This window comes from Triturus cristatus, chromosome 8 (genome assembly GCF_964204655.1).
Source record: "Triturus cristatus chromosome 8, aTriCri1.1, whole genome shotgun sequence".
NCBI classification, from domain to species: Eukaryota; Metazoa; Chordata; class Amphibia; order Caudata; family Salamandridae; genus Triturus; species Triturus cristatus.
This window is the reverse complement of record NC_140591.1, coordinates 997,578,102-997,597,393: the sequence shown is the minus strand read 5'-3', so window position 1 is coordinate 997,597,393 and position 19,292 is coordinate 997,578,102. Positions and strand designations below refer to the sequence as shown.

The 19,292-nt window shown below is 43.8% G+C and overlaps 1 protein-coding gene across 2 annotated transcripts in view; it reads right to left on the bottom strand.

The window, feature by feature from the left end:
* Positions 1-19,292, bottom strand: part of DNAJC3 (DnaJ heat shock protein family (Hsp40) member C3) — a 251,902-nt gene that overhangs the window by 77,843 nt on the left and 154,767 nt on the right. For both annotated transcript variants that reach the window (XM_085622545.1, XM_085622544.1), the window contains exons 6-7: positions 15,803-15,984; positions 12,353-12,472 (exon numbers count right to left, since the gene is read on the bottom strand). In XM_085622545.1, the coding sequence (XP_085478671.1) occupies positions 12,353-12,472; positions 15,803-15,984 (302 nt within the window). The remainder of the gene's footprint in view (positions 1-12,352; positions 12,473-15,802; positions 15,985-19,292) is intronic.

Here is a 19,292-nt window from a genome sequence, read left to right as displayed (position 1 = left end):
TGTGAAGAGCCCGTTCTGCTACTGAGTCTGGTAGAGGAAAAAACACTGGGAGTTCTACAGACTGGTAAGGTGGAAAGCAGAGAAGACTTTAGGTAGAAATGTTGGGTTAGTGCTCAGAACAACTTTGTTATGATGGATTTGTAGAAATAGTTCTTGTATGCCTGGAGTTCACTGACTCTTCAGAGAGGTGATGGCAACCAGGAAAGCTACTTTCCAGGTGAGAAATTGTAATTCACATTTATGCATAGGTTCAAATGGGGGACCCATGAGCCTGGTAAGTACCACATTTAGGTTCCATACTGGAGAGGGTGGAACTCTAGGTGGAATTATTCTTTTAAGTCCTTCCATAAATGACTTGATAGCTGGTACCCTAAACAAAGACAAGTGTTGTCTGTTTTGGAGATAGGCTGCTATCGCCGCGAGATGTAGTCTAATGGATATAAACGCTAGGTTACATTGTTGTAGATGAAAAAGGTAACAGATGATGTCTTGAATAGAAGCATCTAGTGGGTTGATTTTGTTATTTGTGCAGTAAATTTAAAATCTTTTCCACTTTGCGGCATAGCAAGCTCTAGTGGTAGGACGTCTTGCCTCTTTAATGATGTTCATGCAGTCTGCGGGAGATTAAGGTAGCCAAACTCTAAGATTTCAGGTGCCAGATCGCAAGGTTGAGTTGACTGGGATCTGGATGCCCTATCTCTCCATGGATCTGAGTGAGAAGCTTGGGTGAGAGGCGTAGCTTTTGATGAGGAATTACTGATAGTTCCAAGAGGGTTGTGAACCATGGCTGTCGGGCCCTTGTTGAAGCAATGAGGATAATTGTGAGGGAATGTTGTTTGAGTTTCCTAACCACTAGCGGAATGAGTGGGAGAGGCGGAAAAGCTTAAGCAAATTTACCTGACCAGTTCATCCATAGCGCATTGCCTTTGGACAATGGGTGTGGATACCTGGATGCGAAGCTTGGGCATTTTGTGTTTTGGTGTGTGGCGAACAGGTCTATTTCTGGATGGAAGCAGAACTTGAGGATGAAGTTCCCATTCTTGGATCTGCTATGTTTGGCGACGGAGTAGATCTGCAATCTGATTGTGTACTCCTGGGAGGTGTTTTGCGGTGTTTTGCGGAATGGCCCATCTCCATATGCTTTGAGCTAGGTGTGAAAGCTGCAGAGAGTGTGTCCCTCCCTGTTTTTGTATGTAATACATTGCTGTCATGTTGTCTGTACGGACTAGGACAGCTTTGTTTACAAGGCGGAGTTGAAAAGATTTCAAAGCAAGGAAGATCGCCAACAATTTCAGGTAATTTATGTGGATTTGTTTTTGTTGAGGGGTCCATAAGCCCTGAATGGTATGGGTTTGAAGATGAGCTTCTCAGCCGGTGAGTGATGCGTCTGCTGTTAGCACTATCTGTGGAACAGGGTCGAGGAACGGCCGCCCTTTGGAAAGGTTTTGTGTGTTCCACCACTGCAGAGAGCGATGGGTGCGGTCGTCTACCAACACCAGATCTGTTAGCTGACCTTGAGCCTGGTTCCCCTGACGTGCCAAACACTCCTGTAAGGGACGCATTTTGATTCGTATATACGGGACCATGAGAATACAAGAGGCCATCATCCCGATAAGCTGCATGAACACTCGCGCTGGGAGGGAGTGTTGAGGCTGAAATTTTGCTATTAGAGCTTGTATGGTGCTTATCCTGACTGGGTTGGGGTATGCTAGAGCTTTTGAAGTGTCTATTGTAGCTCCTAGATACTGTTGCATGTTGGAAGTGGGATTTGGTGAGGTTTACTGTGAATCTCAAGCTGTGAAGCAGTTGGGTTGTTTTGTGTGTGTGTTGCACACAGCTGCTGTGTGACTTGGCTTTTATGAGCCACTTGTCGAGATAAGGGAAGACATGAAGGTGTTGTCTTCTTAAGTGGGCCGCAACTACTGCGAGGCACTTGGTGAAGACTCTGGGTGCTGTAGTCACCGCGAATGGGAGGGCTTTGAATTGGTAGTGCTGACCATCTATCACGAACCTGAGATATTTTCTGTGAGCGGGGTGAATGGGAATATGAAAGTAGGCGTCCTTTAAATCGAGAGTGGAGAGAAAGTTGCCTTGTTGAAGTAGTGGGAGCACCTGTTGAAGAGTGACCATGTGGAAGTGATCCAACTGAATGTAGAGATTTAGCGGTCTGAGGTCCAATATGGGCCTGAGAGATCCGTCCTTTTTTGGAATTAGGAAATAGAGGGAGTAAATCCCTTTGCTTTGGTGAGGCAAGGGGACTGGTTCTATTGCATGATTTTGTAATAGAGAGAGAACCTCTTGATTGAGAAGTGTTAGATGTTCCGAGGACATTTGGCGTTGTCTGGGAGGAATGTTTGGGGAGGGGGTAGAGGTGAGTTCCAGGCAGTAACCATACTGGATAATTTGTCTTACCCACTTGTCTTTTGTGATTGAATTCCAGACAGGTAGAAACTGTGATAGACATCCCCCAACAGGAGTGGGATGATCGGGGGGAAGTGCAGGGAAGTCACTGTTTGGTGGTAGGGGAGGTGCCGTTATTGTTGCCGCGACCTCTTCCTTTACCATTGCGGCCTCTGAAGCCTCTGCGAAAGTATCCTTTGGAGGACGTTTGGGTGGGGCTCTTATAGGATGAAGAGGGATGTTCTGAGCCAATGGTTTTGGAGACAACTCTGTAGAAGGAGCGGCGAAAAGAACCTATAGGGGAAGGGAATTGTAAGGCCCCCGTGGACTTAGTTTCCGTATCTTTTTTTCTAAAGATATGTCAACTGAGAGCCCGAAAAGATGCTCTTGATCAAAGGGCGGATTTAAAATAGCAGATTGCACCTGTTTGAACCCGGAGACCCGGAGCCAAGCATGCCTGCGCAACAAAACGCTAGTGTTAATGGCGCGGTATGCGGTATCAGCCGCGAGGAGCGCACATTTAATTGAGGTGTTTGCGAAGAATTTAACCTCTTGGATAAGGTCATTGGCCTTTTGTTTGTATTGGTCGGGAAGGTGTTGCATGAGCTTTTCAAGCTCGTCATAGTGAGCCCTGTCGTATCTGGCCAATAAAGCTTGGGCATTGGCAATCTGCCAATGATTTGCCGCCTGTGACGCAATACGTTAAGGATTCAAAATTAATAGACACTTCTGCTAATCAGGAGGGGGGTGTCGCCTGTACTCTGTGAGTTTGCCCTCTTGCGTGCATTAGACACCACAAGAGAATCCAAAGGGATCTGATCTTTAATGTAAATGAGGTCATTGTGAGCTGCCTTATATTTTTTATCTATCCTGGTGTTAGGAATCCTGGCTCTGACAGGGTATTTAAAAACTTCTGGGGCATGTTTGAGCATGCCTTTTAACATTGGCAGGGTGTGTGTGGACTTTTGCAAGGGTGCAAAGGTTTCAAGTAAAAAGTCTTCCTCTAAGGGATCAGAATGTAGTTTTACCCCACAGTATTGGGCAGCCCTATTGATTAGTTGGGCAAACCCAATATTGTCATGTGGTGGTGATGGCCTAGATGGATAGAGGTCCGGGTCATTATGTGGGTCGGCATCTGTGTTGAAGTCATCCCAAGGGTCTACGTCATGTGGGATGGCATGTGCATCATCATCCCCATGTGTATCTATATTCCCTCCCCTGTCAGTTTGATCATCCTCAGTATCGGATGTTTGAGGTGAAAAAGTATGTTGTGGGGAGTGTGGTGAAGGAAGAAATTAGAAGATTTGGATCAACTGGAGGAAGAGAAGGAGGTGGGGAGGTCTTAGTACTCATCTCCTTTCGTTTCAAGGGTATTTCAGATTCCTCTGAAGTGTCCAGTTTCCTCTTTTTTGGAGGATGGTGACAACTTTGCCAGTCCCTGGGTCAATAAAGAGAGTTTTTTGTTTTGGATCCCAAAAATCAGGTACATGCAAAAATTTCTTTTTTGGGTGCTGAAGATTTTGGGTCAGAATGTTCTTTGGACCGAGTTTGAGGCTTTCTGTGGGGTTTTGGACTCCTTAGGGTTTTTTTTACAGGACTTTTTTCGGCTCCGAAGATTTTTCCTGTTTGTCCTAGAAGTAGGGCGTGGCACATCTTTGGTCTTGTGCTTCCGTGCCATAGGTGAATTTTCGGCACCAGACTGGGGTTGGCTCAAGCCCGAGCCGGAAGGCTTATGTTTAGGTTTCATAGCCGGGCCCGAGGGCGGGGCGTCTGAGACACGTTGTCGGTATAAACCCGAGGGCGAGGGTGTTACCAGAGCCTTAGGTTTGTTTTTTAGGAGAGGGGTTTCGGTACTCACAGACCGCTTAGCTGGGGTGAGTGTCTCCTCTTCGACGTCAGAGTCTTCAGCCTCGGAGACGGATATGTCTTCTTCATCACCTTGTTGCTCCGGCTGGACATTGGGATCTGCTCCGAAGATGTCCGGAATAGAGCTGCTTCCGCACGACATTTCGTGATGTCAAGTCAGACGATCATGGATGGTTTTCTTCGACCTGAAAGATGAACAGGCCTCGCAGTTCTTGTCTTCGTGCTCTGGGGAGAAGCAGAGGTTACAAACCTCGTGCAAATCCATGTGTGGGGACTTAGCACCGCACCTGTGGCATTTTTTTTAAAGAAGTATTTTCCATGACTGCAGGCGTGGTCAGCGCGGAGAGGCCAAACGGCCCGCGTCGAAGCTCGAGGTAGAGGAGTTAGTTTTTAAAGATACGCGTCGAAAGGGAAACGCGATCGAGACAATACCGTCGAGTAGAGGAATTGCGCATCAAAGGGGGGGGGGGGGGGTTCGAAACCAACACCGACCCAGAGTGCAGCAAATCTCATCTGAACCAGATGACGGAAAAAACAATCTGGAGATGGAGTCTATGCCCATGCTCACTATCGCCCTAAGGAGGAGTCACCTACCTCGTGACTACAAAAGACTTCTTCCAAGACCAAAACAAATTGCAATCATCCGAGCCCAACACCAGATGGCGATCTATGCACAAGTATACGATTTACAGCCCATATGCCTCGTACACAACAATTTTCAACATATAAGAGATTAAAGGAACTGAAGCTGCAACTAAAACAAATCTTAAATAAAGCATGGCAAGTTTTACTGAGGACAAAGCAGGTCTTTTATGAAAAAAAATTACCAAAACATGCCCAGTACTTCAAGTGTAGTTGGAGGCCAGGCAGAACAGGGCCTACAAAAATATTCAGAAGGACAAGGACAGTAGACTAAAAACCAAGGAAAGTTACCTTGCTTCAAGACTTTTGCAACTCCTCATAAAGGGCAGAGACAACCACAGAGCTAGGGTGATTTGCATACCAGTGGAAAATGCAGCTTCTTTAACTGCTCCTACGCATCAGTGCAGCACAAGCCCTACTACCAAGAAGATTTTTTTTTTTTTTTTAAAGACATCCGCTTTACGTATGTATGTTAGCCTCCTTTGGGCCAAACAGCTTTGCACTATCTCTTTACAAAAATATGGAGCCAGTATTGACCATTTTAAAGATTGAGCAATTGATTTCTGCAGACACGTGAGAAAACACCGTACGCTGGAAACCATGATTTCAGTCATGCCCAAATCAGATGAAGAACACGTGTGCTTTGAAAGAGTAATCATCCCAATCAGCGAGGGTGCAAAGATCTTCACAAAAATCTCGATCAAGTGAGGGGTTGGGGGTCTGGAGGAGAAGGTGGAGGAAGAGGGGAGACTTTATCCATATTTGCAGGGAAGTCAGAAAATAAGACACCATTTTAGAGGTTGTGGAATGAAGATTCTTGAGCATCCATCAGTGTTTTTTTGGGAGGATGCGATATCTGGGATATATTTTGTGTTAATGGGTGCAGGATCTTGTACAACCAAATTATAACTGCAGCCAAGGGAACGATTTCCATGTTATGCAGGAAAGACCAGGGCAAATAGACACAAAGCGATACATGAAAAAGTGGTATATGTTCCCAAGGAGCATACATCTGCCTTATGGGGAAATCTAAGAATGATTGGCTGACCTAGGACCACCTCGCCTTCAGGAGACAACTCAAGACCTGGCTGTTCGAACCCCTTCCCCCGAGCGCCTTGAGACCCTTCCGGGTGAGTAGCGCGCTATACAAATGATGTAATTGATTGATTGATTGGCCATGACTGGGGTGCCATTTTAGAGTGAATGACTAAAGACAATTGAATTGTTCTGCCCAATCCGAATTGGAAATCTGCTAATTTCTTTAGGGGACACCTAGCAGATAAAAGTAGTTGTGACTTCCAATATCTAAGTATCATGAATCTTTATGTAACTGACAGTCATAAGCCTGACCTTTGTCACTTCCAAAGTTTGCTAGCGAAGGAAGAGATGTTAAATAATAACTGTTGATGTCATTAACATAGCTGTTGTGAAATGTAACAACTTGTATGTTTAAAGTTTCTCATCAAAAACCTTTAACCAAAAAGAAACCCATTTACTGTGCAATGTCATATCACCTAGGCCCACTGGGCTACCACACCACTATGAAGGGTAAAGAGACGGTTTTAAGTTGGGAACTTTTTTATTTACACACAGTTTTGTTTAAAGACACATCCGATCCGTGACTAAACACATCTTAATCTGTTGCTCTTAAATCCATGATCCGCTGACCCTTCCTTTACAATGCCACATACGTTGTGCCATTATGATACTAACGCTTTCAAGAGCCGGCATGCATCCTTGTCTTCAATATAGATAATATCGGAGAAGGCAGAACTTGTTGTGCAGAGAATAATGTATACATTTTGGACAAAAGCCAATGAAATGACCATCAATGAAACTATAAATGCAAAGAAAAAGTTACTTAATTTTGGTAACAATATTTCTGATGGATAGATATTCTTCTGGCACATTGTCCACCATATTAATGTAGATGTCAGAACGGTAACAATGACAGCACGCAACACGTTTGCATGCTTTGGGATCTTATAGTGACACAACACTAACTCATCAAGTGCGAAGGGGAGCAAATTGCCTCTCATACAGTTCACCCCACTGCATTCTGGCAAATGCAGTACACTTCCTTCAAAGTTGCTGTAGCTTTTCACCAAAGTTGGTGCAGGTAGTGCTGTTATCTCCAGACAGGTTTCTGGGTTTAGTCCTTGATCAGTAGAGAGCAGAGGTAGGAGAGAGCAAGCGGAGAAAAGTCATCTGGGGTTGCTGAAATGCTGCCCAAGTTTTCACAGGGCACAGTATGACTCCACAGGTGCATTCCAGGTGAGCTCATCAGCTCGTTAGCTAAAGGGAATCTTTTAAACACAAGGGGAAAGGGAGCACATTGCCTCTCATCCCAGCACAGTTAACCCCAGTGCATTCTGATAAATGCAGTACTCTTACGTGAAAGTTGCTGTAGTTTTTCACCAAAGTTGGTGCAAGTAGTGCTGTTATCTCTTGACACATATTTCTGGATTTAGCCCCTCATCAGTGGAGAGCAGAAGTAGTAGAGAGCAGCAACTTTGAAGTAAGCGTGCTGAATTTACCAGAATACAATGAGGTTAACTGTTGAGCCAAAAGCTTCCCTTGGTGTGGGAGCCAAGGATTTTGCAGCCAACATAAAAGAGCCCTCATCTGCATTCTGGCTTGAGAAACCAACAGGAAGCCTAAGGCCACGGAACTAAGCAGATGTAAGTTGTGCAGAACAGAGATCACCTATCTGAATCTGAAAGATTGGAATTATCTCCAGTTTATACATGATGTTCCTCCAAGGACGAAAAGGCCTTCAGGCAGCCATGTCCATCACTACTCCCATGAAGGTTAACCTCTGCGCTGGAGTGAGGTAAGATTTCTGTGCATTGAGAGAAACGCCTGTGTCATGGAGTCCAGTCACTGTGCGCTGAAGGTGCTCTACAAACAGCTCTGGGTAGATAAATGTATAGAAACAACGAAACCACAGCATGATTAAACATTACATCTGCAGTAGCAGTAACTGAAGTAATTGATTATGACTTAGGCAGATTGTGGATGACCATTCCAGAAGGCTGGTATTAGCACTGAATAATTGTCCCCACAATAAAGTGATTTAAATACTGTTCACTGGCAAATATGGTGCCAGGGGAGGGTGCCAGGGACAGAAGGGATGCACTTTTGCTTACCAGTTTGGTAAGTGCACATGCCACTATATTCTAGATGCACAGTATATAGAAGGTATGCAGAAAGGGCCTGTCACATGCTATTACCATAGTCCAAACATGATCCAACAACAGCACTCAATTCCATGGCAAAAGCAAGTAAGGGAGGACCTTTGATGGATGCCAGAACATAAGCTAAAACAGACTAGAGATGGTAAATAGACACAAGCGATAAAAAAGCCCAGAGAAATTAGCCAGAGAACCAGGTACTAGGTAAAAGAGAATGGTCTGGGATGAATATTAGCTACATGTCGGTTGTGTCTAGAACAGGAAGCCACACAGTAGGCAAGACTACTGAGATGAATATTGACAAAGTATTGGCATAGCCTAGTGGTCTGTTGTGGGCTGCAAGCTTTGTGGCTTTGTTTAAGCTTGTTTTATGTCATGTCATCAGTTTGCAAAACGTTATTGTAGGGTACGCTGCAAGGCCCTCACCAGTATGAAAAAAGAAAACACCGACTAAAAGCAAATATATTTTTTGTTTCAAAGACACTTTGTCATAGTCGTCACTACCATTGAAAAGAACTGCTTTGTTTATGGATGTTCTGCTTGTGAAAAGAATACAGGTCATCATTCACAGGTGGACCCTGTGCCTCAAGCTGTAGCAGGTGGAAGAAAAATGTGAATGGAAGAACAACAGACCAGTGGATGAAGAGTGCTGGCTGAAAGGAGAAGGGGTGAGGGGGGATGGAGAGAGAGAGAGAGAGAGAGGGATGGAGAGAGAGAGGGAGAGAGAGAGAAAGGGAGAGAGGGAGAGAGAGAGAGAGAGAGAGAGAGAGAGAGAGAGAGAAAGGGAGAGAGAGAGAGAGAGAGAGCGAGAGAGAGAGAAAGGGAGAGGAGAGAGAGGAGAGAGAGAGAGAGAGAGAGAGAGAGAGAGAGAGAGAGAGAGAGAGAGAGAGAGAGAGAGAGAAAGGGAGAGGAGAGAGAGAGAGAGAGAAAGGGAGAGGAGAGAGAGAGAGAGAGAAAGGGAGAGGAGAGAGAGAGAGAGAGAAAGGGAGAGGAGAGAGAGAGAGAGAGAGAGAGAGAGAGAGAGAGAAAGGGAGGAGAGAGAGAGGGAGGAGAGAGAGAGAGGGAGGAGAGAGAGAGAGGGAGGAGAGAGAGAGAGAGGGAGGAGAGAGAGAGAGAGGGAGGAGAGAGAGAGAGAGAGAGGGAGGAGAGAGAGAGGGAGGAGAGAGAGAGGGAGGAGAGAGAGAGGGAGGAGAGAGAGAGGGAGGAGAGAGAGAGGGAGGAGAGAGAGAGGGAGGAGAGAGAGAGAAAGAGAAAGAGAAAGAGAGAGAGAGAGGGAAAGAGAAAGAGAAAGAGAAAGAGAAAGAGAGAGAGAGAGAGAGAAAGAGAAAGAGAGAGAGAGAGAGAGAGAGAGAGAGAGAGAGAGCGATAGCGTGTATATATATAATTTTAGTAAAAACAGAAGGTCTTGTCCTAAAACGTAAGCAAGAAGAATCACGTAGTATGCTCTGGTTATGGAGACTAGCAGTGTTCAATTCGAGCCGGTGGTTTCTGGTGCTCTGCACAAGCACTTGTAAACATTGGCATGTATAATAGTCTGCCACATGATGGCACTGCTTGTTTAATCTAGAGATAAGCACAACAGTTGAATCTGAATTTAATATACATTAAAAATGATTAATACCTGCAAACCAAGACACTCATAGCTTTGGGGACCCTGGGATAGTCTGAGCTGTCACACTTGTAGGAGTGAGATGGTTAGCAGTTGTTTTGGCATTGTCATTGGCAGAGCCAATTGGTGGTGCACGTTGCAGCGGCCGTATGACGAGGGCCCTGGCCCTTTTTTGTTTTACAAATAAAGCACTGGAGACTAGAGGGTAAGTGCAACAAGCAAGCAGTTCGGATTTATGTTTCTGAACAAGGATGTTGACAGGTGAAAAGCACTTCCTTTCTTCAAAAGATGACAGAGATCAAATACTGAAGTATAGTTAACACTGTTGATTACCACTGAATGATCTGATTAAATTCAGACACACAGACCCTATTCACTTCCAGCTGCAGGCATCTAGGAGAATGGTTAGTACAGACCTATCAAAGAGTTCCAGGTAGTTGCTTGCTTTAAGAAATTCCTGCAGCTGCTCCAACAACTCTCATTCATAAGGACGTTCAGAAGTTGTTCAGTAGCGAGCAGATCAGTGCTGCCAAAATTCACCTTCTTGAGGAATAGTGCAACTAATGGTTGGTCAAGAGAACTGGAGCACCACCTATAAAGAGGAGGAACTGATTAAATTCAGTACTGGATTAGAGGAAGCCAGACTAAGACGTTAGGATGAATTTGACCGGCTTGAATATATCCAAAAAATGAAGCAGCTGTAGAATGAAAACACTCACAGACCTTCAAGGGAGGAAAGCAGGAATGACCCATAATGCCAGAGCAGGAGAAACCAAGACTTGATGCATAACCCAAAAAGTTCCTTTTGCTAAGATGCTGCTGAGAAGATCCGTATGTGAGATTTGTCATCTCTTCTTATTTGTGGTTTTCTCATTGGTGCTTGTACACAGTGTGTTTATAATGTTATCCTGCACTCACTTAGTGTGATGGCTGATCTTCATTTTTATTGAACAGATGTCAGCTATTACTTTGGCCACGTCTTCATAGAACCATTTGACATGCTTCTTACAAGACGTGCTTTAAAAGAATTTTCCAGAGGTTGTGCCATAGACACTGAGCTAAAGCTGTTTGGTGCTCTACATTTATAAGTAAGCCCTATCAGCCATTGCTCACTGCTTCAACGTTTTGCCACACAATTCACTCAAGTCCACTCCTTGCCCCACCACCCATGGGTTTACGACCATTGCACAAAACTGTCAATACCACCTTCTAGGTCTAATATTAAGCTGTTATTACATACACTTTGTTTTCAGCAGTTGTGATTTTCTTACTCTACAATACTGTTTATTGTTAATTATGATACTGTGTGAAAGACACAGGTTTTACTCCTAGCGGAACCCAGGCCTGCAGCCTGCCACATGGCCCTGTCCCCTCTATCGCAGAGAAGTCTGGTTAATGGTGACTCACATCTGGTGACTACAGAGAATCACTATTGCCAAAATACCATTGGAAACACATTTAGCCAGCGCCTCAATTTCTAACACTGAGCCCCAAGACATTTAACCTCGTCTTGACTTGCCAACTCAGACACCATGGCACCCCGTGGATTTCTATCATTAGGTCACGGAAGAACCCCAACAACTTGCCATGTAATGAATCCCTATGCACATCATTCATGCCTACAAGAGGTGTTGTGAGTCTGGCTCTCAGACAAACTCCGACATCTCTCACCCAGTGCCCCAGCACTGGCACTGCCTCATCACACGAAGGGACGTTTTACTATTCTATTCCTTAAACAATGTACTTTGTGCTCTTGCTTTTCAATAATGTATGGAATTAATGTCCCTCCCCTGTAAGCGTACTGTACCCTTCATCCCGTATCTTTTCCGGTAGCGGCGGTGCGCCAAGATAGTTTCTGCATCGTTCAACTAAGAGTCATCCACCCAATTCTGGTGGCTTGACTGGATTCATGCAGCTACTCCCTGAATTTGCGTTTGAACCTAACACCCCTGGTTCAAATACTGGCATCTCTACTCAACGTTTCATATTTCCGAGGTTGATAAAATGAATACCATTTCAGTTGGGAAACCATAAATATCTGCTATCTGTAAAAAGTGACAAGAGATACCCCTTTGGGGTGGACGTGCAATCCACAAATACACCTGTTATGTTAAGTTACCCCTTCCGAACCCTGTTTCTGAACCAACTCAGGTCAGCAACTTTGGTAAGGTTGTTCAAGCACAACTCAAATCCACCATAAGATCTTTAATTAATGTGTTCGGTAGATGCAGATATTTAATCAATCAATCAATCAGGATTTATATAGCGTGGCTAATCATCTGATAGGGTATCCAGGCGCTTGAATAGATATTGCCATTTATTCAATGAGGTAATCATAAGATGGATATGAATTTATGAATTCATTTAATGCATGACCCCTCCTTAATTTAATCATTACCATTGAGACTTTGGATTGACACAAAGCCACCTGAAAGACACCATTAGCACCGAAGTAGTTGGTTTTGTGCAGCATAAGGATATTTAGTCTGGTGTCATGCCTGGGAGGATAGTTTATCGCAATTCACTCCTCTTTGGCTAACAACCTTGTGTGATGCACCTGGTAAATGCTCGGAAAAGAGATTAGTAAGAGCCTGCTGGGCAAAGCCATCTATAATCAGCGACAAAACGACAGCCTTCTTACCTGCCTTCCTGAATGAGCGCCTCTGCAGAAAGGATTTGCTTGTTTAGTTTCTTCACTTGCTTATAATGCGAGAAGCATGCCTTGTGATCTGGATCTAGCTTCAAGCATTCGCGTATCTCACTTTTTACACGAAGAAGGGAGAAAAGAGACAAGTTTAGCTCTCTAAGGAAGGAGGATACACTTTAATACAAAATGCATTTACAAATACAGCGACAGACTGGCTGGTAGTTTAACTTCTGATTAATTACATTTTGTTTCTGTTCTTCGTGTGAAGAGACCGCCTTGCCTAATCTTGAACAACGGGTATAATGCGAAAACCAATTTATTGGATTTCACAATAAGCACTGCAAATGGTTAATAAAAAGTAAGCAGAAAATAACTAAGGGTAACGAAACCAATCGCGGCATTAGTAAAGGGTGTGCTTGTGCATCTGTGAGCATTACCTTTGCATCTACTCTCAGTCACTATATGATCTTATATGTGAATGATAAGTGATCTGCACCGCCACCAAATAAAGAACTCCATGTGATTAATGATCTGGGCCCATTAGTGGAAATCAATTAGCCAGATGTTTAAGTTGTGATATTAATGAAGCATGGCTAAGCTACTTCAGGTACCATCCAGTGACAGCTCCACCGCTAAGGTGGATGAGCGTTCCCCCACCGCTTCAGCTGCAAGCTGAATGCAAAAAATAAAATGATAATAACCTTCGTTATTATCATTCAGTTTGTTGCATTCAGCCTGAAGATGAAGCCAGGTGGGCGGGGCTAGGCTCCCTGCGCGTCACAGGGGTAGGAGTGGTGGCCGCACCTAAAGTGCACATGACGCTTCGGGCAGCCGTCTCAGGCCGGCCAAAGCATCATGCGCATTTTGCATGTTCCCCACGCCAACAGACCAGTGTCTTGGCAGAACAGAGGTCACTCTGGACTTATTGTGGACGCTGTTACCATAACAGTCATTAACCTTGAAGTACAATGGACAATCCCTGTATGCGTTATTGATATATGGACGTGTTCAATAGAATCACCCCTTGTACGGCAGTTATATATGTGAGTATTTAATGAAAACTGGCTGATGATTGGTGCCAAAACATGTAGCTGCTAAAAATAAAAAGAATAAATTACGGGACAAAACAAGTGTAGTTTCATAAAAATTACACACTTCTGTTTGGGGAAATTCGTTTATTTAACCATAATGAAAAGTTTAGATTTGATAGTAATATTGGGTGTTTTTCAAAAGCTGATAATGAGTTAATTTTCAAAATAGATTTATATTTGACACTGAAGTGAAATATCATTCCACTGTCATGTTTTAGAGGCATAAGTGATTTTATTTCCTAGGTGCAAAAGGAAACTCGCGGATATGTCTTATTTCATGACTTATGGAAACATTCAATCATCTGGATTAGTAAAGCGTTTTATAACATAACTACTGATGTCTGGACCTGAGCCAGTAAAATCTTTATAACCTGCTTGATTTAGAAAACATCTATATTATGAAAAGGTTTTGAAATACACACTTGCAGCATAAGATTGTAGTTAGGACTATCTTCCTTCATACGTTTTTACAATATTTGTAATTCATTTGTGTTCTTTTGAACATGTATGATAATTGGTTTACACCACTCAACACCATTTATCTACTCTGAAATTCCCTGCTGCTTCAATCAGCCAATCACAAGCATTTTCATACTGTGTCTTTGGAATCTAGATTTACCAAGATTAAACATTTTCATCAACCCACTCCAGTGTCCAATGATAATGCTGCAATTCCACCCATCAATCAGTTTGATCTCGACTCAAGGACACAAAGACAGGTAGAGTTGTTAGACACTTTGCATGCTCTTACCCAACCGGATCTTTGGCCGGCAGTCGCTAGACAAGCACTTGCCTGCTATTTTAGGCAAGATTACTTTCTGCTCAGAAATGAGTGGGACAGGCTTCTGATGGCAACTGTTTTGGGTGAACCTGGTTACGTACTGCAGGCTGCTACGCCCACAAAGGATCTGGTTCTACAAGACGTTGACTTTAAGAATGTAATTAAGGTGCAGTTCGTTGAATTCTAGAATCTGGATATTCCCTTTCCTTCAGGAAAAGACCTATGACCAAAACACTTGCAACACAGTCCAAAGTTTTCAGCAGCCATCACTTCATCAGGCAGATATTTACTACAGGCAAACCATTACATTAACATAAAGTGGACCTTCAGGGTATATCTTTATCACACAAATTTAAGCAGAGTATGTCCACAGCACAGGAAATTACAGGGAGGGTCAAACACATTGCGTTTTCCCATTTTAACTGCCTACTACCCCAAAGATAATTCATTTGTACATTAAACTAATTAGATTGGAAGCATTTTTCACTTCATCCATACCAGAATCCACGTATCCTCATACAATTTGATGATCCAGGTAAGCTGATTGGCTGTCAGCAATGTTACACTTTGGTTACAGCACCCATTATAGATGCCAGGCCCCAAAGCCCGTATCCTGAAAAAACGTGACAAAAGGGATACAAGGCAGCTTGCGGAGCATTCTCAAACCCTATAAAGGATTAAGATGGGGATCCCAAAAGTTAACAATATTTCCCTTTTTTCCCTGGTATGCAGAGATCGAAATTTGGGTCAGCAGATCAGAGAATTTGTGGGAAGACCATCATTTTTCGAAAGGTCTGATATCAGAAACTGTTCCTGGAGGACCAGACGAAATGAATCACACAGTGGCTACTACAAACAGCATCATTGTGGATGGGTGATGGCTCATTACAGCCCAACACCCTCACTAAAAGATGGGCTTCAAAATGTTTATTTTTGATAATACCTAGCACAGACACTAAAAACAGACCTAGGTCATGTGACCAATAGTGCAAGGTTTAAAATGCAGGAAGAAGAACAAATATAGAGTAATTGTGCTAACCAACGCATTTACACAACAGACCGGTTAACTCGCCCTTGTAGAGGGTGAGCAGCATATTTTGAAGTTGCTAATACATTATGGAGGAATACAAACCCATGGAACTTTGACTTAATAAGTACACAAAGCTCTTTCTGTTTAGCTCCAGGATGTTGTATCTGAACTTACCTTAACCGTGTTTTGTCCTGATAAAAGTGCCTTGCATGGCACAAAATGTACTAAGATAAATATCACATTGACAGTGGTTACCGTCTGCTGTCCCGTGCATTGACTATCTGTGCTGTTATGTCATACAATTGTCCTGGACTGTGCACATCTGATGTGGGAGTTTTCCAACAGGTGTTAGTTGTTGCCTTGCCTAGAGGTGGCCTAAGGGACAGCATTGCTTCTTTGGGGAGATTTACTGACAACATGTACCTTTCATGTGGACCAATAAACACGTTTAAATCCATTCAGTGAAACCATTTCACCTGCATTTGAAAAGATGCATTGGTTTTGCATAAAAATGGTATAGTCCAGTTTTTATTTCAAACTACCTGAGTGACATTTCATGGTCCCCAAGCTGGTAGTATATTGTGCTGACTTTATAGAAGGCTTCTGTGTTGTCGTTCTTTAATTTTGAAGCTACTTTCAGGTCACTGATGGCTTTGCCAAGCTCCCCTCCCTGAATGTAGCATTCCGAGCGAAGTTCCCGCAGCTCAGCATCCCAAACACAAACCTGAGTACGAAAAAAAGAGACTGATCACGAAGCTTGGACCAAAGAGTTTACTGCAAAAGTTATTTCATGCCATCCTTCTTATTTCCCCATTTTCTTTATTCTATACTTTACTACAAAATAATAACAACACAGACTGTTGGAGACAACATGGTAATGGCAATCTTATAGTGGACTCTGAACAAATAGCATCATTAGCCTGTTTGCAAAGCAACTTAAAAGCATTATTTAAATTCTGAATTCAAGAAATTTAAACACCAAGTTATGAAAATAATAGAATTTTCAGATGGAAGCCCAGACCGGCTGTTCACAGCTTTATTAAATACAACTGAAGACATCACCCTCTTCTTCTCCAAGTCGGTGTCAGGGAAACTGACATGTCACGCGTGTAACACATTAATTCACTTTATCTTCGATGAGTGGAGGAACAGAGGGTGCAGGGGCGGCGGGCAAATGTATTCCAGACCAGAAAGATTACTCCGGAATTAAAGACAATTTATTTATAGATATTTGGAAAGCGAAGTTAAACAGAGTTTCTTGGCATTACAGAAAGGAGTGTTTGAACCAGCCTTAAATAAACCAATTGAAGAGGCTAGGGGTAGTAGCAGAGAGAGAAAAACCAGGCTTGTAGGGGTATCCTAAATTTTATTAAGTTAGATGCAGCTGTGAAGGAGTGCGGAATAAACTTTCATAAAGCAGCTCCCTGGACTCGAAAGATGCAGCCACCCCAACTCTTTAGTTTTATTTACTAACTCCTTTCTAGTAGATGATCGAGGTCTTCGTTAAGGGGTATGCTTATTACATGTTTGGGAGAAATACTTTTGGGCTGGAGCTGGTGAAAAAAAATGAAAAAAACCACACACCTAATGCATCAAGAAGCATGCGGATCTGAACTGAACGTGGTTCCCTATAGGAACCCAGTGAAGCTGCCCAAGATCAGACAAGTGGTAACATTTCCTCAAATTAAACAATAGTGTAACAATGGTATTCAGCAGGCTGTGCTAGCAGCAATACGTTATTGACAGATTAAGGCATGCAATCTGAATTTCTGAAGTCTAATCTACATTGGACAAAGATGCTGACAAAATGACTCGAATGATGCGTAGAAATGTCATGCAAACGAGGCAGGACATGGTACAGCTGCTCTCTGGGGGTGCTAAGGACCGCCATGAACCAAGGACAATCCAGAGATTCAGGCTGTTGTAGCAAGTTATGTACAACAGCCTAGTGCTGCAGGCAAGCCAAAATGCAGGGTTCCCATCTATTCCCTGTATTGAAAATGGGTACAAATTCAGATTTTAATGGAAATGCTCTTCTCTAAATAAAGAGATGTAGATCTTTTGGTTAGGCATGGTTATGTAATCACTGGCATTGCCCTTTCAGATTGGTCTTTACCACCCCTGCCCAGGATATCCACTTCACAGCGCCTGCAGCTGTGCCCAGGTGTCAGTGCGTACAGGCGGTTTGTATTTCTGGGGCAGTCTGATATTACAGTGTGGACGTAGCTGAATATGTGTATGATACAGGTGAAAAGTTCATGCAAGTGCCATTGACAGTGGATGTTTGTTCATGTGCATGGTTCTATGCAGATAAGGCAATGCCGGTGCTCACGTGTCTCCCCCATAAAACAGAAGCACGCAGTACATGTGAACAAAGGGACTGGTGAGATGCTCTAAAGTCTAAATGGATGCCACCCATTGGGATGGCAATTGCAGAGTACCCACAAAGTAGCCCTATGGAACTGGTGAAGTGCAGTCACAGTCTATTTGCCGTCTCCAAAGGGAGGACATGGCTTCCTCTGCACAGACACTGGCCGCACGGTGCGGGTGTCCGTAGATGTGCAGGTGCACCTTGTACAGGAGCCTCCGAGGTGTCCACAAGACACACACATACGGGTTTCTAAAGTATGTGAATGCAGTGGCCCTTAGTTGGGGACCTCCAGAGTCCCTCTCTTGAGAGTTGTGGGGGCCACCTGCACGGAATCAACAGCAACAACAATGTAACTTGTCTGGGTCTTCAGGCCCACATATAGACTTGGAAAGTGGTGGGTTGTTGTGGAGGCACACTGACAACAGCAGCTTCAGGACTTCGGTGACAACTGTACAGTAACCAGGCGCCGAGGGGGGTGTAAAATGCCTACAGCACACAGATGGATTATGAAAGTTGGCACATGCTATGGCGACTGCTGTGCTTATAGCTGTACGTCCTAGTGGCGTAATATGTGAGCTGGAATCCAGGCAGTCCAGGCAGTTGCAAGAAGGAGAGAAAGATGTAGGATGCTTCTCATTGGTGGAGTTCTAGTAATTGAACATACTTATTTTTATATGGGTTACACAACATCCTGTCTTTACAGAGACTTTATTTAGGTAACGGGGCTCACGTGCCAGCCCTCAACATGTACACAGAAAAATTGATGCAGTAACAAAAGAAAAGACGTGCCTCGTTCTCCGTTGTCCCCTAGACTGCCTCTGAGCGAATCACCAGGGTGACTTACTATTTAGTCTTGAACCGCTGCTGACCAACAGGGTGACGGCTCAGCTGCTTGAGCTCCGGAGGCGAAGAGCGGGTTGCAGTGAATGGGAGGAACTTACAGTTGATATCACAAATCGGTGTTAGTCTCGACTTGTGCAGCCCGTCTGCATCATTTGTTGGTTTGAGCTTCATGAAGGTCTCACAGCTCTGGATTGCTACCCAGACTGAGTAAAAGATGCCAAATCCAAGCAGAAATGGCTCTGAATTAAAGTCCCTTTCTCCTGACAGATATACAGTGCAGCTTGAGTGTGGGTACCAATTGTCAATGTTAGCATGTATGCTCAATAGGTCCCCATACCGCAAAAACCTATTAAAATTGGGACACACACTCAACCGCAGTTTGAGCCCAGACTGCCATAATCAAACTGACCTTCCGAGTTTGTATTGCCATCAAACCTATTGAGTTTACTGGTCTGTTTACACTCCTTGGCTTCCACCGACCACCACTGCTAAATGCTGCCAGCAGGCCCTGGACAACTTTCACACTGTACCATTTCTGCAAATTAATTTCTTCCACTCATCTATGCATTGGAGCGGTTGCCTGGTAGGAAGGGTTTACACCATACACAGCATCTGTCCATCAACAATGGCTTGAGTTACATGGCACACACACACAAATAAAGTGCTTGTCAAGTGTTGTGCCCTGTTTTGATTCACACACAGGCAATTTATACTCATGTGGACTTCTGTAACAACTGTAGATAGACTTGCTCCGCAAGCAATAGAGAACGTCCTTCAATAGTATTGGTCAACACTGGGCGGCACTTGGCGGCAATTAC